Source organism: Trachypithecus francoisi, unplaced genomic scaffold, assembly GCF_009764315.1.
Source record: "Trachypithecus francoisi isolate TF-2019V2 unplaced genomic scaffold, Tfra_2.0 Lachesis_group21, whole genome shotgun sequence".
Lineage (NCBI taxonomy): Eukaryota > Metazoa > Chordata > Mammalia > Primates > Cercopithecidae > Trachypithecus > Trachypithecus francoisi.
The window spans coordinates 30121702-30142020 of record NW_022681467.1 but is presented as its reverse complement, the minus strand read 5'-3'; the positions used below and the strand labels follow the sequence as shown (position 1 = coordinate 30142020).

The window sequence follows — 20319 nt, the reverse complement described above, 5'->3', positions numbered from 1 at the left end:
TAGTCGTGGCTCACAGAAGCCTTGACCTCCCCAGCTCAGGTGATCCTCCCACTTCAGCCTCCTGAGTAGCTAGGACTACAAGCACCCGCCATCATACCTGGCTAATTTTTGTATTTTTTGTAGAGATGGGGTTTTGCCATGTTGCCCAGGCTGCTGTCGAACTCCTGGACTTAAGTGATCCACCCTCCTTGGCCTCCCGAAGTGTCAGAATTACAGGCATGAACCACCGCACCTGGTCGACATCATAGTTTTTATTGAATCAATATCAGCACGTATATTTTATGACACTGTATGTATTATTCCACTGCTGGGCATAGTAGTAACTATGACTACTTTTTTCTTCCATGTACTACCTTTTATTTTTCCTGGGATTAGTAATTGTCTTTTATTGCTTGTTTGGTTTTTTGCTTAGTTTTTGGGTGCCAATCACTGTTTTTGTTCCCTAGTTGCTCCATTAGATCTGTCAAGTACCTAACAATGTTTTTTTTTTTTTTAACACTTAAACACATCAAATAGTTTATAGGTTTTATTGTTTTTCTGGAGATTTTTCTCACACATCTTTCATGCTACCCCAGTCTGTCCTGATTGTTCTCTGGGCCTGATATAAAGCTGTCATACTGGAACTTACCTTCATAAATCTGTTCTGTATCCCTCCTCTCCTGTATTCCTTCTCTTTTTTATTGATTTTTTTCTGTTTTTCTGAAGTACTTTCTCAGGAGTTGTCTAAGAAAGGGTGTATGAAGGCTGGGCACGGTGGCTCACACCTGTAATCCCAGCACTTTGGGAGGCCCAGGCAGGTAGATCACGAGGTCAGGAGTTTAAGACCAGCCTGGCCAAGATGGTGAAATCCCATCTCTACTAAAAACACAAAAAATTAGCCAGGCGTGGTGGTGGGCATCTGTAATCCCAGCTACTTGGGAGGCTGAGGCAGAGAACTGCTTGAATCTGGGAGGCGGAGGTTGCAGTGAGCCAAGATCGTGCCACTGCACTCCAGCCTGGGTGACAGAGTGAGACTCCGTCTCAAAAAAGCAAAAAAAAAGGTTGTATAAGATATATATTTTTAGTCATTCTGTGTCTAAAAAATATCTTTGTTCTGGTTTAGCACCAAATTAATAGTTGGGTAGGACTGAGAATTCTAGACTCGAATAACTTTTCCTTTAGAATTTTGAAGGCATTGCTTCATTGTCTTCTAGTATCTTGGTAGCTATTGAGCCGTTTTATGGTCATGGATATAACCCAGTTTTTTTTTTTTTTTCCTGAAATATTTAATATCTTCTGGCCAGGCACAGTGGCTCAAGCCTGTAATCCTAGCACTTTGGGAGGCTGAGGCAAGAGGATCTCTTGAGCCTAGGAGTTTGAAACCAGCCTGGGCAACATAGTAAGACCTCGTCTTTACAAAAAATGAACAAAATTAGCTGGGTGTGGTGACATGTGCCTATAGTCCTAGCTGCTTGGGTGGCTGAGACAGGAGGATCACTTGAGCCCAGGAGGTTAAGACTACATTGAGCCAAGATAGTGACACTGCACTCTAGCCTGGGTGACAGAGCAAGACCTTGCCTCAAAAAAAGAAGAAGAAAAATTAAGTGTCTTCTTTTTATCCTGAATGTTTTGAAATTTTTAAATTCATTATGCGGAGCACTTGGTAGGCCCTTTCGGTATGGAAACTAGTGTCTTTAGTTCTAGAGGGTGTTCCTGAACAGTTTTTCCAAATTCCACCTCTGTTTTCTCTATCCTCTTGTTTTGGATGTTTACTGGATGTTGGATTTTCTTGATTGATCAAGTATGCATATTTTATTTTCTATTGTTTTTCCCATCATTTTTACTTACTTTCTGTTACTTTTTCTGGGACATTTCCTTGTTTTTATCTTCCAGCTCCTCTATTGAATTTTTAATTTTATTTATTACATTTTTATACATTTACACCTGGTCTCTAGTTGTTTCTTTGAGGCATCCTATTTTTATTTTATCACCACAGTATCCTCTGTTATACCCCTGATTATACATATATCTTTTCAGTTTCTATTTGTTCCAAGCATAGTCTCTTTGTTTTCCTGGTATTTTTTTTTAATTGTTTGTTTTAGGAGGATTTCTTCCATATGATTTTCTTATATGTATGGCAGTCCTGGCTATCTGTTTCTATTTAAGAGTGAGACATGGCCTGGCACAATGACTCACACCTATAAAATCCCAGCATTTTGGGAGACTGAGGTGGGAGGATTGTTTGACGCCAGGAGTTCAAGACCAGCCTAGACAACATAGTGAGACCTCGTCTCTCCAAAAAAAAGAAATTGGCCGGGCGTGGTGGCTCAAGCCTGTAATCCCAGCACTTTGGGAGGCCGAGATGGGCGGATCACGAGGTCAGGAGATCGAGACCATCCTGGCTAACACAGTGAAACCCCGTCTCTACTAAAAAAAAAATACAAAAAACTAGCCAGGCGAGGTGGCGGGCGCCTGTAGTCCCAGCTACTCGGGAGGCTGAGGCAGGAGAATGGCATAAACCCGGGAGGTGAGCTTGCAGTGAGCTGAGATCCGGCCACTGCACTCCAGCCTGGGCGACAGAGCTAGACTCCGTCTCAAAAAAAAAAAAAAGAAATTAGCCTGGTGTGATGGTACTTGCCCGTAGTCCCAGCTACTCAGGAGACTGAGGCAGAAGGATCACTTGAGCCTAGGAGTTTGAGGCTGCAGTGAGCTATGATTGTGCCACTGTACTCCAGCTTGGGTGACAGCCATCTGTAAAAAAATAATAATAATAATAAAAATTTTTAAATGAGGCCCTAACATATTGACTGGAGAGTCTGTGAATGGGCAGGGCTTGGTGGTGGATCATTTTCACTGTAGCGGGGATCAGGCAGTGGGCTGGCCTCTTTCTTTGGGTCAGGGGCATTTACAAATGTCATCATCTGCATGTTTTATTTTCCTTTGAAACTATTCAGTTTTCCCAAAGAGGAATCCTCTAAAGTCCTGTCTGGGGTGGCAGAGTTAGGGCTTTTTTGGGGGGTGGAGGGTGCATAAGACTAGCTGCTGGAGTTGTGAGAGCAGGAACGAGGAAAGTGGCTAGTTTCAGTCTGGAGACTTTATTTCGTGTCATTGCTTTTCTGCCCACACCTCTGCTCAGCCCATTACTGTGTGAAGTAGTTCCTAGACTTGTGCCCTTAGTTAGCTTTCTCCAGAACTGAGAGCTTCTGCGGGTAGAGTAGAAAGTTAGAGGGATGAGTTATGCGGCAATAGTCATTTGGCTGCACATGGTTGGAAAAACACCTGTTGTTCTGAGTGGTCTGTATATAAACTTTCAACTTGATTTTTTTTCTCTGTGCCTTACCCCCACCTTCCATAGCACCTGATGCACTCTGGTGCTGAATTTCTCAGAAGTTCTGTGGGGTGAGTTGGCTGATTTTTATTAGTAGTCCTCTCTGGAGGCCACTGAGCTGTAATTTCTTCCACATCACCAAGTGATTTATTCTTCTCTCACCTGCTTTATATTTATTCACTGTTGTATTAAAGTTGCTTTTGCTATAATCTCCTTTTATTTTCTTTGTGGTTTAAGATGGTTTTAATCTTTTGTTTTCATTTTAGTGAGATTGTTGACGGGAGAGATGATAAACACATGTGATCAATCTGTTTTTTTTTTTTTTGAGACGGAGTCTCGCTCTGTCACCCGGGCTGGAGTGCTGTGGCCAGATCTCAGCTCACTGCAAGCCCCGCCTCCCGGGTTTACGCCATTCTCCTGCCTCAGCCTCCCGAGTAGCTGGGACTACAGGCGCCCGCCACCTCGCCCGGCTAGTTTTTTGTATTTTTTAGTAGAGACGGGGTTTCACTGTGTTAGCCAGGATGGTCTCGATCTCCTGACCTCGTAATCCACCCGTCTCGGCCTCCCAAAGTGCTGGGATTACAGGCTTGAGCCACTGCGCCCGGCCCAATCTGTTATTTTTAACTAAAAGTTCCTCTGTAAGCATTTGGGTTATATATTTCCAGATTTTTCCTACATTTTTCCCTCCAGACTTTTAAATATTATATCAATTAGCTAGTACCACAAAAATGTTAATAAACCACTCCAGAATTCAGTAGCTTAAAACAACAACAAGTGTTTACTTAGCTCATACATCTGTAAGTCAGCAAGGAGTCAGCTGATCTAGGTTGGACATGGCTCGTTAGTTGGCTGGTTACATGGGCTTCATTTATGCATCAGTGACTGGCTGGAGTTGGCTAATCTAGGTTGGGCTCTGCTCCACATGGCTGTCATCCTCTTGGGCCAGGGGACAGACCTAGGTATGTTCTTTTCATAGCATTGGCAGAAGCACAATGGTGAACAAGCCTAGTCACGCATGTGCTTTTTAAGTTCCTGGTTGCATCACATGTGCTAATATCCCATTGATCAAAACGTAACACATGGCCCGGTGTGGTGGCTCACGCCTGTAATCCCAGCACTTTGGGAGGCTGAGGCAGGTGGATCATGAGGTCAGGAGTTCAAGACCAGCTTAGCCAAGATGGTGAAAGCTCGTCTCTACTAAAAATACAAAAATTAGCCAGGCATGGTGACAGGCACCTGTAATCTCAGCTACTCAGGAGGCTGAGGCAGGGATTCCTTGAACCCAGGAGGCAGAGGTTTCAGTGAGCCAAGACTGCGCCACTGCACTCCAGCCTGGGCGACAGAGCGATAGTCCATCTCAAAAAAAAAAAAAAAAAAAAGTTACATGTGGCTGAGCCCAGGGGTGGAGAGTTCCATCCTGTTCACAATAGGAAGGTACTGCAAAGTTGTATAGCAAAGGGCCTGGACATGGTGGGGGTGGGGAGAAATTGAGGCCAATAATACAACCTACTGCATATAACATATATCAATAAATGTCTAATCTTTTTTTTTTTTTTTTTTTGAGACAGTCTCGCTCTGTCTCCCAGGCTGGAGTGCAGTGGCATGATCTCAGTTCATTGTAACCTCTGCCTCCTGAGTTCAAGTGATTCTTGTGCCTCAGCCTCTCAAGTAGCTGGGATTACAGGCATGCACCACCATGTCCAGCTAATTTTTGTATTTTTTGCAGAGACAAGGTTTCACCATGTTAGTCAGGCTGGTCTCGAACTCCTGACCTCAAGGGATCCTCCTGCCTTGGCCTCCCAAAGTGGTGAGATTACAGGTGTGAGCCACTGTGCCCAGTTCTAGTCTATTTTTAATGGCTGCATATTCATTTTATGAATATAGAAATTCTTTAATCAATGTGTATATCATTAAATATTTAGGTGATTTTCCAGTTTTTAGCTGTTTAAATATTACAGTTAACTTTCTAATGTACAGCAATTTTTGCACTCATGTTTAGTTATTTTCTTTTTTTTTTTTTTTTTTTTTTTTTGAGACGGAGTCTCGCTCTGTCGCCCGGGCTGGAGTGCAGTGGCCGGATCTCAGCTCACTGCAAGCTCCGCCTCCCGGGTTTACGCCATTCTCCTGCCTCAGCCTCCCGAGTAGCTGGGACTACAGGCGCCAGCCACCTCGCCCGGCTAGCTTTTTTTTGTATTTTTTAGTAGAGACAGGGTTTCACCGTGTTAGCCAGGATGGTCTCGAACTCCTGACCTCGTGATCCACCCATCTCGGCCTCCCAAAGTGCTGGGATTACAGGCTTGAGCCACCGCGCCCGGCCAGTTATTTTCTTTAATGTCCTAGAAATAGAAATATTTGCCACTTTTTAACAATTTCTGGAATGAATTTATTGATTTTTTTCCTTTTTGTGGATGATGGGGTCTCACTGTGTTGCCCAGGCTGGTCTCAAACTCCTGGGCTCAAGCTGTCCTCCCACCTCTACCTCCTTAAGTGCTGAGATTACAGGCATGAGCCACCACACCCAGTCGGGTTTCTGAAATTTATTGCCACATTTATACTCCCATAAGAAGTGTGCAAGAGTCCTTGTATTTGTACACTATTGTTAAATAGTTTGTGTGCTCGGGAAGTAAAGAGTAAAAAATTGTACGTAGAACCTTTTACTTAGAGTTTGCTTACCTTTTCTGGGGTGGCACACGAGGATGCCTTAGGTCTTTATAAGAGATTCTCTTGGAATGCTTATGAGTGGTCTTTCTGTAGGCCTGTTAGTTTAATTTATTATTGGGTTACTTAAAATGGCTTGATACTGCATAGCCTGAAGTGTCTTGTTCTGAAGATTGTGGTCATTTTTGTCAGAAACAACTCTTAACAGTAAATACTCTGCTGTCTGTGAATACTCCCTGCTGTCTGTGAATACTCCTTGCCTCAATCCCTGTTTCCAGAGTGTCAGGTTCAGATAGGTTGTCATTTGTCAAGGTGTCTGGTGTCCATTAAAATAAAGAATATACGCAGCAGTCTGGCAGAAGGGACCATGTCCTGGCCTTTGGAAATGTCACCTTTAAAATAGCTGAGTACAAAGATAGAGAAACTGAAGACATGCCCTCAGAAGGTGCATGTTTATTTGTTTCCCTAGGAGTTGCACATAAAAATGTAAAGTATGCCGTTAAAAAAATATATTTTATGCCCTGTAAGTCAATGAAAAGGTTTTTGTTTGGGGATGAAAAACATGTAAGTAAGTTTTATGTATCTCTTTCACAGCCATGTTTTTTTTTTTTTTGTTCCACAGAGCAAAAAAATGTTTTATATCACTCTAGATTTTTGTTTAATGAATTTATAGACATTTTCATAATGTTATATACATAATTTTGTTTTACTTTTATCACTTATTAAGAAATGCAGACCTACAAATTGAAAAGTAAGTCTTTCATCACTCTGCCCCACCTCCACTTCAGTTCCTCTTGCGTATTTGTTATGAGGTCCCAGCCCTTCTCTTTTGTTGAACATTTGTTTTCCATTATTTGCTACTGTAAATAGAGACCCTCACAAACAACATTTCTAATCTGTTAAAATATTTGAAGAGTTCTATTTTAGCTAGGTCTCTGAACCACTCTAGCTCTTTGAGTGTTTTAGTAATCTCTGCTAATAGTATATATTATAAAGTTAGTTCAGTTATAAATTCTGCAAGTTATATTTCTACAGTTCACATTTTACTGCATATGAATAAAATTATTTAATAAAATTAATGTAGGAATAATTTTATTTTAAAAAAGAAAATATTTGTGAAAATTCACAAGAAAAGGAGTATAAATAACGGAAAATTATGGAAAAATATTCAACTCCATGGATAATTAATAAAGAAAAGCCAATTGAAATTTAAAAACTTTTGAACACTTTTTTTTTTGCCTTGGAAATTGGTAAAGATTTTAGAAGCTAATTCTCAGTTCTGGCAAAGGTTCTATCAAATAGGTATTTTCCCACATGGAAGTTGGGAGATAAATTTGTACAACCATGGGCAGTCTTAAAATGTTTGGAGTTTTAAAAAATTTTATTTATTTATTTTTCTAATACTGTCCACCTGGGGATAAAATGTTTATAGTTTTGATTTTTTATTCTACTTTTGAGAACCGATCCTAAAGTAATGCAGAAATATAGACACAAAGCTTTATGGTGCAAAGTTATTAATTGCAGAATTATTTATAGTCACTGGAAAAATTAGAAAATACTTTAGGCCGGGCGCAGTGGCTCAAGCCTGTAATCCCAGCACTTTGGGAGGCCGAGACCGGTGGATCACGAGGTCAGGAGATGGAGACCATCCTGGCTAACACGGTGAAACCCCGTCTCTACTAAAAAATATAAAAAACTAGCTGGGCAAGGTGGCGGGTGCCTGTAGTCCCAGCTACTCGGGAGGCTGAGGCAGGAGAATGGCGTAAACCCGGGAGGCGGAGCTTGCAGTGAGCTGAGATCCGGCCACTGCACTCCAGCCTGGGCGACAGAGCGAGACTCCGTCTCAAAAAAAAAAGAAAATACTTTAGAGGGGAGTGGTTAAGTAAAATATGGTTTACCCATATAGTAGGATATTATGCACGTGATATTTAAATATAATTTTAAACTATGTGAAAATGTTTCTTTATTTTTTTTTTATTTTTATTTTTATTTTTTTGAGGCGGAGTCTCGCTCTGTCGCCCGGACTGGAGTGCAGTGGCCAGATTTCAGCTCACTGCAAGCTCCGCCTCCCGGGTTTCCGCCATTCTCCTGCCTCAGCCTCCCGAGTAGCTGGGACTACAGGCGCCCGCCACCTCGCCCGGCTAGTTTTTGTATTTTTAGTAGAGACGGGGTTTCACCGTGTTAGCCAGGATGGTCTCGATCTCCTGACCTCGTGATCCGCCCGTCTCGGCCTCCCAAAGTGCTGGGATTACAGGCTTGAGCCACCGCGCCCGGCCGAAAATGTTTCTTTAAAACAATGTAAAATTTTATATATATATATATATATTTTTAATATTTTATTTTTTGGAGACAGGGTCTTACTCTGTCACCCAGGTCACCTAGGCTGAAGTGTGGCACAGTCATAGCTCACGGTAACTTCACACTCCTAGGCTCAAGTGATCTTCCCACCCCAGCCTCCCATGTAGCTGAGAGGAGGGGCATGCACCACCATGCCTGGTTGATTTTTTTTTTTTTCTTTCTTTCTTTTTCTTTTTCTTTTCTTTTTTTGAGACAAAGTCTTGTTCTGTTGCCCAGGCTGGAGTGCAGTGGTGCAGTCTCAGAATTTTTAAAGTTTTTTGTAAAGACCAGATCTTACTCTGTTGTCCAGGTGGTCTTGAACTCTAGGCCTCAAGCAATCTACCTGCCTCAGCCTTCCAAAGTGCTGGGCTTACAGGTGTGAACCCCCCTGCCCAGCATTTTAATGAATCTCAACTGTTAAAGCAACAAAAATAGTTAGAAAATAGATCCCAAAAGGATAATACGTGTTCCTGTAGATTAAGTTCATAGGTGAGTTTTCTTTTCATATAGATATAGATATAATTTTTTTTTTTTTTTTTTTGAGATGAAGTTTCGCTCTTGTTGCCCAGGCTGGAGTGCAATGGCACAATCCCGGCTCACCGCAACCTCTGCCTCCCGGGTTCAGGTGATTCGCCTGCCTCAGTCTCCTGACTAGCTGGGATTATAGGCATGCGCCACCACATCCAGCTAATTTTGTATTTTTAGTAGAGACAGGGTTTCTCCATGTTGGTCAGGCTGGTCTCGAACTCCCGACATCAGGTTATCCACCTGCCTTGGCCTCCCAAAGTGCTGTGATTACAGGCGTGAGCCACCACGCCCAGCCTCATATGTTTTTTTCCAAATTTCTTCAGTGAGTACATAATTAAAAACTAAATTAAATTAACTTGATTGATAAGAAGATAGGGGCAGTGGAAGTAAACTTGGCAGTGCTCCCCAGACTTCCATGGAGCAGATACATCACAGAAGGGAGTGACCTTGTTAGCTCTGTCCCCTTGACTCTTGCTGCTTGCTTTCCCCTGGCTTCCTTTGTGGCAGCCCAGGGTTGCCTGGGACACTCTGAGAGACGCAGGCCAGAACAAGGTCTGGGCCATTGTATTGTGATGTCCTTATTGGAGTGCTGGCTGGGAAACACAGGTCTTTGGGCAGGGTTGATATTGGTTTAGTGGAGCAGCTTAAGTTTCACTTTGAAGGCTGTTGCTTGGGCAAAGTGTACTCTGCCTTTCAGTGAGCTAATTAAAAACTCCCTCCCTGGGAAGTAGTCTTCATTAGGCTTTAAAAACGAAAACAAACAAACACATGCTAATAGATGGTCCTGCTTTTTCACTGTTGGTGTTTGTCAACAGTGAGATATTCCCAACTAGAAATTCTTGAAATTTGCCACCTAAGGGTTCTTCCAGCTTTCTTTATGCCACCAAAAAAGGCCATGTGACAGGACTTGCTTGCCAAGGAGAAAGAAGGATCAATGCTATCAGAAGGTATTCAAGCATGATTAAGAGTCCAGGCTGCTCTCATGTTCGACTGATCTGGTGGCTAATCCCAGCTCCACTGTTTCCTGGCTCTATCACCTTGGGCAAGTCACTTAACAGTTGTAAGCCTTAGTTTCCTTATGTGTAGCATGGGGATGAAAGAGTGTCTACCTTGTAGAGTGGATGTAAGGAATGAATGGTATGGCACATGGCATGGAGGCATAGAGTGGATGTAAGGAATGAATGGTATGGCAGATGGCATGGAGGCATAGAGTGGATGTAAGGAATGAATGGTATGGCACATGGCATGGAGGCATAGAGTGGATGTAAGGAATGAATGGTATGGCAGATGGCATGGAGGCATAGAGTGGATGTAAGGAATGAATGGTATGGCAGATGGCGTGGAGGCATAGAGTGGATGTAAGGAATGAATGGTATGGCAGATGGCGTGGAGGCATAGAGTGGATGTAAGGAATGAATGGTATGGAAGATGGCGTGGAGGCATAGAGTGGATGTAAGGAATGAATGGTATGGCAGATGGCGTGGAGGCATAGAGTGGATGTAAGGAATGAATGGTATGGCAGATGGCGTGGAGGCATAGAGTGGATGTAAGGAATGAATGGTATGGCAGATGGCGTGGAGGCATAGAGTGAGTAAGGAATGAAGGTATGGCACATGGCGTGGAGGCATAGAGTGGATGTAAGGAATGAATGGTATGGCACATGGCGTGGAGGCATAGAGTGGATGTAAGGAATGAATGGTATGACAGATGGCGTGGAGGCATAGAGTGGATGTAAGGAATGAATGGTATGACAGATGGCGTGGAGGCATAGAGTGGATGTAAGGAATGAATGGTATGGCATGGCGTGGAGGCATAGAGTGGATGTAAGGAATGAATGGTATGGCACATGGCGTGGAGGCATAGAGTGGATGTAAGGAATGAATGGTATGGCAATGGCGTGGAGGCATAGAGTGGATGTAAGGAATGAATGGTATGGCACATGGCGTGGAGGCATAGAGTGGATGTAAGGATGAATGGTATGGCACATGGCGTGGAGGCATAGAGTGGATGTAAGGAATGAATGGTATGCACATGGCGTGGAGGCATAGAGTGGATGTAAGGAATGAATGGTATGGCACATGGCGTGGAGGCATAGAGTGGATGTAAGGAATGAATGGTATGGCACATGGCGTGGAGGCATAGAGTGGATGTAAGGAATGAATGGTATGGCAGATGGCGTGGAGGCATAGAGTGGATGTAAGGAATGAATGGTATGGCACATGGCGTGGAGGCATAGAGTGGATGTAAGGAATGAATGGTATGGCACATGGCGTGGAGGCATAGAGTGGATGTAAGGAATGAATGGTATGGCAGATGGCGTGGAGGCATAGAGTGGATGTAAGGAATGAATGGTATGGCAGATGGCGTGGAGGCAGAGTGGATGTAAGGAATGAATGGTATGGCAGATGGCGTGGAGGCATAGAGTGGATGTAAGGAATGAATGGTATGGCCATGGCGTGGAGGCATAGAGTGATGTAAGGAATGAATGGTATGGCACATGGCGTGGAGGCATAGAGTGGATGTAAGGAATGAATGGTATGGCAGATGGCGTGGAGGCATAGAGTGGATGTAAGGAATGAAGGTATGGCAGATGGCGTGGAGGCATAGAGTGGATGTAAGGAATGAATGGTATGGCAGATGGCGTGAGGCATAGAGTGGATGTAAGGAATGAATGGTATGGCAGATGGCGTGGAGGCATAGAGTGGATGTAAGGAATGAATGGTATGGCACATGGCGTGGAGGCATAGAGTGGATGTAAGGAATGAATGGTATGGCAGATGGCATGGAGGCATGTCCTAACTGCCCAGGTGGTGGTGGTTGCTATTCTTAAATGTATCCTCCCCTTCAAAAGATCCTTCAGATCATTGGAGCCCAGGAGTTTGAGTGCATTGAGCTCTGACCACGTCACTGCACTCCAATCTGGACAACAGAGCGAGACTGTGTCTGTAAAAAAAACTTAAAAAATAAAGGAGACCTCATGATTGTTAGCATCCTTATAGGCCTTATAGGGAGGCCTGGGAGGTTTCAATGAGGTTCTCTTCCTGGAGCCTAGCCTTAGAGGAACAATGGAAGAGTGATGATCCTGAGGCCTGGTGATCCCATCACTTCCAGTTGAGGTTCCTGTGGGCCAAAGCCCTGCCAATGGAAGGAGTCATAGAGGACTCAAGGACCCAGTTTTTGTCAGGTCAACCCAACTTCAAAGCCTGCTTATTCTAATTACCAGCTCTGTAGCCTTGAGCAAATCATGCAGCCTCAAGAGCCTCAATTTGATCCCAGAATATCTACCTTCTAGAGATAACGGAGGAATACATAAGAAATATAAAATGCTTAGCATGCTTCCTTAGCAGAATCCACTCAATAACTAGTTGCTCTGCCCTTTGTTATTTTTATGGTGCAGACAGATTGAGATCAAGAGGGTGGCACAGTGATGCAGTCAGAACATGGGGTCTGAAGTAAAACCATTTGGTTTAAATCCTGTTGCTCTCATTCACTAGTTTCGTGACCCCAGGCAAATAACTTATCTGTCTTTCAGTTTCATTATCTGTAAAATGGGGACAGTAATTGTATTCACTTCATGGAATTATTGAAAGGACTAAATGACTTAAGGCAAGTAAAGTGCTTACAGTCATGGCTGGAACAGAGTAAGTGCTCAATAAATTTTCATCGTTATCACTGATATGTACTCAGCTCTGAGAGAGGCTGCCCTGTTAAAAGAGCACACTTGGCAAGGAATGTAATACATTGGCCCTGCCCCCAGGAACGCCTCCTTCTCCTAGGCAGTCTCACTTGTTGCCCCAGACCCTGGTGCAACTTCCTCTTCTGATAGTCCTGTGGGACCTGAGCCCTTTTGACTACATTCCAGTGTGTCTCTGCCTGTCTTGGTACAGGTCATCATCTGTGACCCAATCTCTTTGTTCTCTGATTACTCCACTTGAAGTCCCTGTCCTGAACCAGTCCCCATGGCCCCACCTCATTACATTCCTGCTCAGTCCTGTAGCTGTGCCGCCCACCCAGGCCCAGATCACTGTAAGGTGCAGTCCCTGGAGGCAAAGTATTACCCCAGGTCTTGCTAAGGCTTGTTTTGGCCCCCACCCTGACACAAATAGAGAGTTAGAAGACATAACATATTCAAAGCTAGATTGAGTAGATAATGAAATTTCCTGATACTACAGCCAACGTACATACACATTTGACTGATTTACTCTAATATCCCTAGGATAAGGCTAAATATCAAGGCTTGTATAGAAAGCCTAGTGCCTGCGCATCTGGGCTGCCCTAGAAAATGGTAGGTCATATCATTTTGGGGTAAAACTCTTAGTCCTCTTGGCACAGTTCCTTTTGGTTAGGCAAGCGTGATGCTCTAGCTCTTGCCCACATGAGGCTGCCATTTCAGACATGATTTCAGGTATCCTCTCTGGGCCTGTAGGTAGATGTTTTTGGATGACTGTGCAAGCTAAGCCCTCTGTGATCTGACTCCTACCTGCTTGCTGAGACTTTTTGGATTTAACTTTTTTTATTTTTTTAGATGGAGTCTCGCTCTGTTCCAGGCTGGAGTGCAGTGGCATGATCTCGGCTCACTGCGACCTCCACCTCTCAGGTTCAAGCGATTCTCCTGCCTCAGCCTCCTGAGTAGCTGGGACTACAGGCGCCCGCCACCATGCCCAGCTAATTTTTGTATTTTTAATGGAGATGGTGTTTTGCCGTATTGGCCAGGCTGGTCTTGAACTCCTGACCTTGTGATCCACCTGCTTCGGCCTCCAAAGTGCTGGGATTACAGGCGTGAGCCACCACACCCGCCTGGATTGTAACTTTTTATTGTATGACATATATACAGAAAAATGTATAACTCATTAGTGTACAGATACATGAATTTTCACAAAACGGTGAGTAACCAGCACCCAGATTAAGAAACAGTGGTACTAGCATCCACAGGAACTCCTTTTATGTTCTCTTTCCAGCCACTCCTCCCAGCTCTTGCCCTGTTTTGGCTATATTGAGCTAATTACAGTACCCACCCACTACCCCAGCACACCGTTCTCTCTTGCCCTCCTGCCTGTGCACAGCCTTGGACTGCCTGGCCTCACCTACTCATTGTTCAAAACTCAGGTGTCAGCCTCCCCTGATGGGCTAGGTCTGCTTCCTTTGTACTTTCCTCCTCTATTTTGTAATTGTTTACTGGGAGCTGCCTGAGGATGGAGACTATCTGAGTCACCAGGTTTCCTGGCACCCAGCACACTCTTCGTATAGAGCAAACTCCAGAAATGTTTGCTTATTGCACAGTTTGTTTAAAATATTTGAAGTCACTTCTCACTTTCCTTGATCTCCTCTGACTCTGCCTCAAGCACATATCATTCCTCCTCTGCCTTCCTAACTTCTTTTTACCACTTCTAGCTTTTTTCAAAACACATAGCCCTTTCTGAGTCTCCTGCCGGCCTCCATACTCGCCCTCACCTTTGCTCAGGCTGTGCGTACGCCCCGTCCACACCTGTCCCAGCATCCCGCACCCAGACTTCCCACACACCAACCTACTGACTATTGCAGCACCGTGTTTCTGCCCCCAGACTGCGGGCCTCAGCCCTGCAATAGTCTACAGAGAGCATTCTCTGTGGCAGCCCCCTGCCACAACAAACCTTCAATCGCTATTCCGCAGGCTCTGCTTTATTTGAGTCAGATTTGTTTTGTGTTTTGCCCATGTCCATGTCTGTGTATTACACTTCATAAGTTTTTCTTCCTCAAGAACATTGGTTTCCTTTAATGTTCTTGTATTTTTAAAAAGGATTTCATATGTATTGCTGAATGATATTCATTCATTCATTTCTTCATTTGTTCATTTATCACATGTGCCAGGAACTGTGCTAGGTGCTGGAGAGCCAAAGTTAAGATAAATGTATTGCCCTTGAGAAACTCACAGAGAAATGGGGAGAGAGAGAGGAACATACGCAGATTATTATAAGATAGCATCGGTATTGAATGAGATAGGCTTATTAACACAGGGATTAAGAGTGGGTACCAGAGTCAGCTCTGTGGTTTTGGTCACATTACTGAAGCTTTCTGTTTCTGTGTCTTGGTTTCTTGACCTGTAAAATGGATAGAATGTGTGCTTTTTATCTCAGTAAAGCTGTTATAAGGAGCAGAAATAGAGCTTTCACAGGGCGGTTGTGATGTTTCCTGAGGACCTTTTTGAGTCAGGAACTGTTCTCGATGCAGAGGATACAGTACAGTGCCTGGCACCTAGGAAGTGATCCATAAATGTCAACTATAATCACGGTTGTTACCACCTTTGCTTGGGCTCATAGACAAAGTGACCTTTCACCTGGCTATCGAAGGAATGGTTTCTACTTGAAAAAGGGCAGAGAAGGATGGCTTAGGCAGAAGGAATAGCCTAAGAACAGACATAGAAGAATGAAACAGCATGTTGTTTTCAGAAATTGGGAATAGTCCAGTGTAGCTGGAGGACAGGGCGTGTGTGGAAGAGTGGTGAGAGGTGAAACTGGAGAAATGAGACCCAGTGGTGAAGGGTCTTGTTTGCTGTTGGAGTTTAGACTTAACCCGATAGATGAAATGGAACCATCAGAAGCCTTTAAAGACTGGCTTGCCACAGTCTAAACTGCTTTAGAAGGTTCCTTTGGTGCTTCTGTGGATGGACTTGGTTGAGAGGCGATTGGGAGACCGCTAAGGAGGAGAGGGAAAGGCTGCTAGAGAGAGATGACGAGAGCAAGAACTGAAGGGATAAATGCTCCAGAGGTGGATCCACAGGGTTTGGTGACTGGTGGAGGAAAGAACATGGGAGCTGGAGGGTGAAGGGTTGTCAGGGTATCTGGCTAGATGTTGATGCCGGTTACTGACAAAGAATAGCAGGAGGAACAGATTTTTCCTTCCCGAAGACTACTTCAGTCTATGGAAGGAAGACTGCTTCTTCCTGATCCTATGAGCAAGTATTCTAAAACTCACAAGTCCATTGGACTAGGCTGTAAGCCTCTTTTTCTCTCTTGGGCCTTATAAACAGTCAGTTTCAGACAAACAATTATTAACCTCAGGCAATTAGGGCAGGAGATGGCTGTGTTTATTTCACTCCTTGTGTCTCCTCCAGGAGAGACAGGAGAAAGTCATGTGTTTGTTTTCACCATACTATGTGAATGGATGGAGTTGGAGCATTAGCCTCCATCCTCTGGTAATAGACACATGGACCTCTTCTCTTGCCTACTCCCAATCCGTAGAGAACCATGTTAAGTTAAAAAGTTCTTTTCAGTGTTTTCCCTCTCTTGGCCAGTTTTCCACCAAAACATCATTCAGATATTTGACCCAATGAGAGAATCAATCCCTAGCTCACCCTAGCTGTTGGACTCCAGAACAGCACCTTTCCCACTACTGCCACCTCCCTATCCCAGAGTGACCTGGTTCTGAGTCTAAAGTCTGTGGTTCAGCAGATGTGCACATGCCACTGCTGGGGTCACAACTTAGCTGAGCATGATCCTGTTCCTACACAGTCGTAATTATGAGTACCCTGGATACAGGACATCATGACTGGCACTGTCAATATGGCGAGACATCCCCCCCTCCATGGAATTCTGTCCTGTTACTTCTAGCTTCTTTCTTTCTCTGCCTCCCTTCTACTTTCTGTCAGCTAGGGTTGTTCTAGCTGATGAGTTTCCTTGGTTTGAAGAATAAAGCACATGAAGTTCTTTTCTCTCCACTCCTTTGTCTGTGAAGTTGTCACGTTTATAACCCTTTATCTTCCAAGGTAGTTTTTAGATGTTTCAAGTATAGAGACCACTTTGGTGGCAAAAGATCTCGTCAATCATCTCTTCCTGTTTGTCTCTAGAGCTGGATTAGCAGAGAGGTAAAACTCCGTGGACTGGAGTGACTGGTTCCTCCTTTTATGAAACACCATTGAGAGGATGTGTTATTTTTATTTTTTTATTGAAACAAGGTCTTAACTGTGTCACCCAGGCTGGAGTGCAATGGTTCAGTCTTAGCTTACTGTGGCCTCAACCTCTAGGGCTTAAGTGATCCTACCACCTCAGCCTCCTAAGTAGTTGGGACCACAGGTGTGTGACACCGCACCCCGCTTATTTTTTTTATTTTTATTTTTGTAGAGATGGGGTTTCACTATGTTGCCCAAACTAGTCTCTAACTCCTGGGTTCAAGCAGTCCTCCCACCTTGGCCTTTCAAAGTGCTGGGATTGCATGTGTGAACCACCATGCCCAGCCTGTTATTTTCAATAAGTAGTTGACCCCACACTAATGAGAGTGAGCATGGATATTGTCATTTTAGAAAACATCATTACAAGATACCTGTTGGGCTTTATACCTTGGACCATCAGTTGCACCCTACTGATTTCTGGGCCACTTGGAAACTCCTGTGGTAAACTAGGGCTCTCTATCGTTAGTTTTAGAGTATTCTGTTGTCTTAAGGGAATAGCTGTTTTTTCAAAGAAGTTAGCTTTTTTCCAATGACAAAAACAAAGCATGTTCATTTTAGAAAGTTTAGAAAATGCAGTGAAGCAAAAATGAAAAATTGTTCATAATTCCACTACCCAGAGATAACCACTATGAACTTTGTGGCCTTGGCTTTTAGTCTTCTATTTATTTATTTATTTTTGGTAGTCTGAGACTGGGCAATTTACAAAAGAAGAGGTTTAATTGGACTCATAGTTCCACATGCCTGGGGAAGGTCTCACAATCATGGCGGAGGGCAAAAAGCACTTCTTACATGGCGGTGGCAAGAGAGAATGAGGAAGAAGCAAAAGCCAAAACCCCTGATAAACCATTAGATCTTGGGAGACTTATTCACTATTACGAGAATAGCATGGGAAAGACCAGCTCCCATGATTCAATTGCCTTCCCCTGGGTCCCTCCCATAACACATGGGAATTCTGGGAGATACAATTCAAGTTGAGATTTGGGTGGGGACACAGCCAAATCATATCATTCTGCCTCAGCCCCTCCAAATCTCATGTCCTCACATTTCAAAACCAATCATGCCCTCCCAACAGCCCCCAAAGTCTTAACTCATTTCAGCGTTAGCCCAAAAGTCCACAGCTTAAAGTCTCATCTGAGACAAGGCAAGTCCCTTCTGCCTATGAGCCTGTAAAATCAAAAGCAAATTAGTTACTTCCTAGATACAATGGGGATATAGGCATTGGGTAAATACAACCATTACAAATAGAAATTGACCAAACCAAAGGGGCTACAGGCCTCATGCAAGTTGGAAATCCAGCAGGGCAGTCAATCTTAAAGTTCCAAAATGATCTTCTTTGACATCATGTCTCACATCTGGGTCATGCTGATGTAAGAGGGGGCTTCCCATGATCTTGGACAGCTCCACCCTTGTGGCTTTGCAGGCTATAGCCTCCCTCTCAGCTGCTTTCACAAGCTGGTGTTGAGTGTCTGTGGCTTTTCCAGGCCCACAGTGCAAGCTGTTGGTGGATCTACCATTCTGGGATCTGGAGGACGGAAGCTGTCTTCTCAGCTCCACTAGGTGGTGCCCCAGTAGGGACACTGTGTAGGGGCTCCGACCTCACATTTCCCTTCTACACTGCCCTAGCAGAGGTTCTCCATGAGGGCCCCGCCCCTACTGCAAACTTTTGCCTGGGCACCCAGGCTGGAATGCTGTGGCACAGTCTTGGCTCACTGCAACCTCTGCCTCCCAGGTTCAAGCAATTCTCCTGCCTCAGCCTCCCGAGTAGCTGGGATTATAGGCGCCCACCACTACCCCTGGCTAATGTTTATTTTTAGTAGAGACAAGGTTTTACCATGTTGGCTAGGCTGGTCACGAACTCCTGGTCTTGATCTGCCTGCCTCGGCCTCACAAAGTGCTGGGATTACAGACTTGAGTTACTTTGCCTACTGGCTTTTAGTCTTCTAAAAAATGTTTGTGCATTTTTTTTATAAAAGAAATGATAATATATCTATTTGATAAACTTCATTTAATAGGATATTATAAACACCCTTCTGTGTCATTGCATATTCTTAATAGCATCATGTTTAATGATTCCATAGTAGTCCATTTTACATAGGAAGTGAGGACATTACTAATAAAATTAATATACTTTTGTTTGAAAAAAAACACGACCTGAATTGGCATGAATGTAGCAGGTAAGGAAGGGCTGTTGTAAAGAGTGGTAAGTGTTGCAACAGTCAAAGGGATGGGTTTCCAGCTCTGAATATCATAAGCAATAATTGTAGGCTTAATAAATTGGTACATTAGATAGGACATGGATGTTAATAGACTTGATCCTTTATACATCTTTGGGTTGAAATTTTGTAACATCGTTCTAGGTCTCAAAATTTCACAAGATTTATGCCTGTAGTGTCTCAGGTTGCCAAAGGTAGATGGTTTTGACTTTCTTGGTTTTCTTTTATCGGAAATCAAGCCAAGAAGCTCTGACTGTGTGAATTTGCATAGCATCTTGTGTACCAGGAGGCACTTGGCAGGTGGTTATTTGAGCAGTTATGGAAGGTTTTGTGTTGAGAGGGACTCACTGAGTCTAATCATGATTGATGAGGCTGGATTATTCCATACGTTTCTTTCTTTTTACAGGCAGTGCTTTCCTCAGTGCTATTTTTCTTGCCTTAGCGACATACCAGTCTCTGTACCCCCTTACCTTGTTTGTCCCAGGACTCCTCTATCTCCTCCAGGTAAGCGCTTGCTGGTCAGAAGCCAGCACCCAAGTGACATTTAATACATGGCCTGGTCCCTGCTTGGGGGAAGGAAGGGCATGGGTTAGTAAAGGCAGCAGGAAGCTTGCTCCTAGTTGAAAATACAAACACATAGAAACTTGACTAACTTTAAACAAAGTAGACTTAGTGATCATTAAGTCCCAACTACAATAGACCTCCCCATATCTGCAGGGGATATGTTCTGAAGCCCCTAACGGAGGCCTGAAACTGCATTTGGTACCGAACCCTACATATACTATGTTTTTTCTATCTAATAACTAAGACAACTACTAAGTGACTAACAGGCAGGGATACACTAGACAAAGGGGCGATTCATGTCTCGAGTGGGACAGAGCAGGATAGCGTGAGATTTCATCACACTACTCAGAATGGTATGCAATTTGAAACTTATGAATTGTTTGTTTCTGGAATTTTCCATTTTAGTACCGCAGTTGACAACAGGTAACTGAAACCATGGAGAGTGAAACCTCAGATAAGGGGGGCACTACTGTCTGCATATCCTTGCGAATGTATAAGTGCATTTTATTTTAGATATTTGCAAATGCAACTATCTTGCATTTTTCTTTTCTCAACTAATGATCCCCTCTGAGCTCATTTCTTTAACTTTTCTTTGTAATAACACCTTGTAAGAGTCTTACAGGACTTAAATGGAGTATGTGCATCTGATGTAATGCTTGGAACATTGTGGGTGATCAATAAACATTAATTGAAGAATACAAATAGCTGACGTTTACTGAGAATGGATTACACGTCAGGCAGCATGCTAAGCACTCTGTAGGCATCGTCTCATTTTTTTTTTTTTTTTT

The 20319-nt window shown here is 43.6% G+C and overlaps 1 protein-coding gene across 3 annotated transcripts in view; it reads left to right on the top strand.

Moving 5' to 3' along the window:
* Positions 1–20319, top strand: part of PIGU (phosphatidylinositol glycan anchor biosynthesis class U) — a 125337-nt gene that overhangs the window by 35431 nt on the left and 69587 nt on the right. For all 3 annotated transcript variants that reach the window (XM_033186169.1, XM_033186167.1, XM_033186168.1), the window contains exon 7: positions 19374–19471. In XM_033186169.1, coding sequence (XP_033042060.1) covers positions 19374–19471 — 98 coding nt within the window. The remainder of the gene's footprint in view (positions 1–19373; positions 19472–20319) is intronic.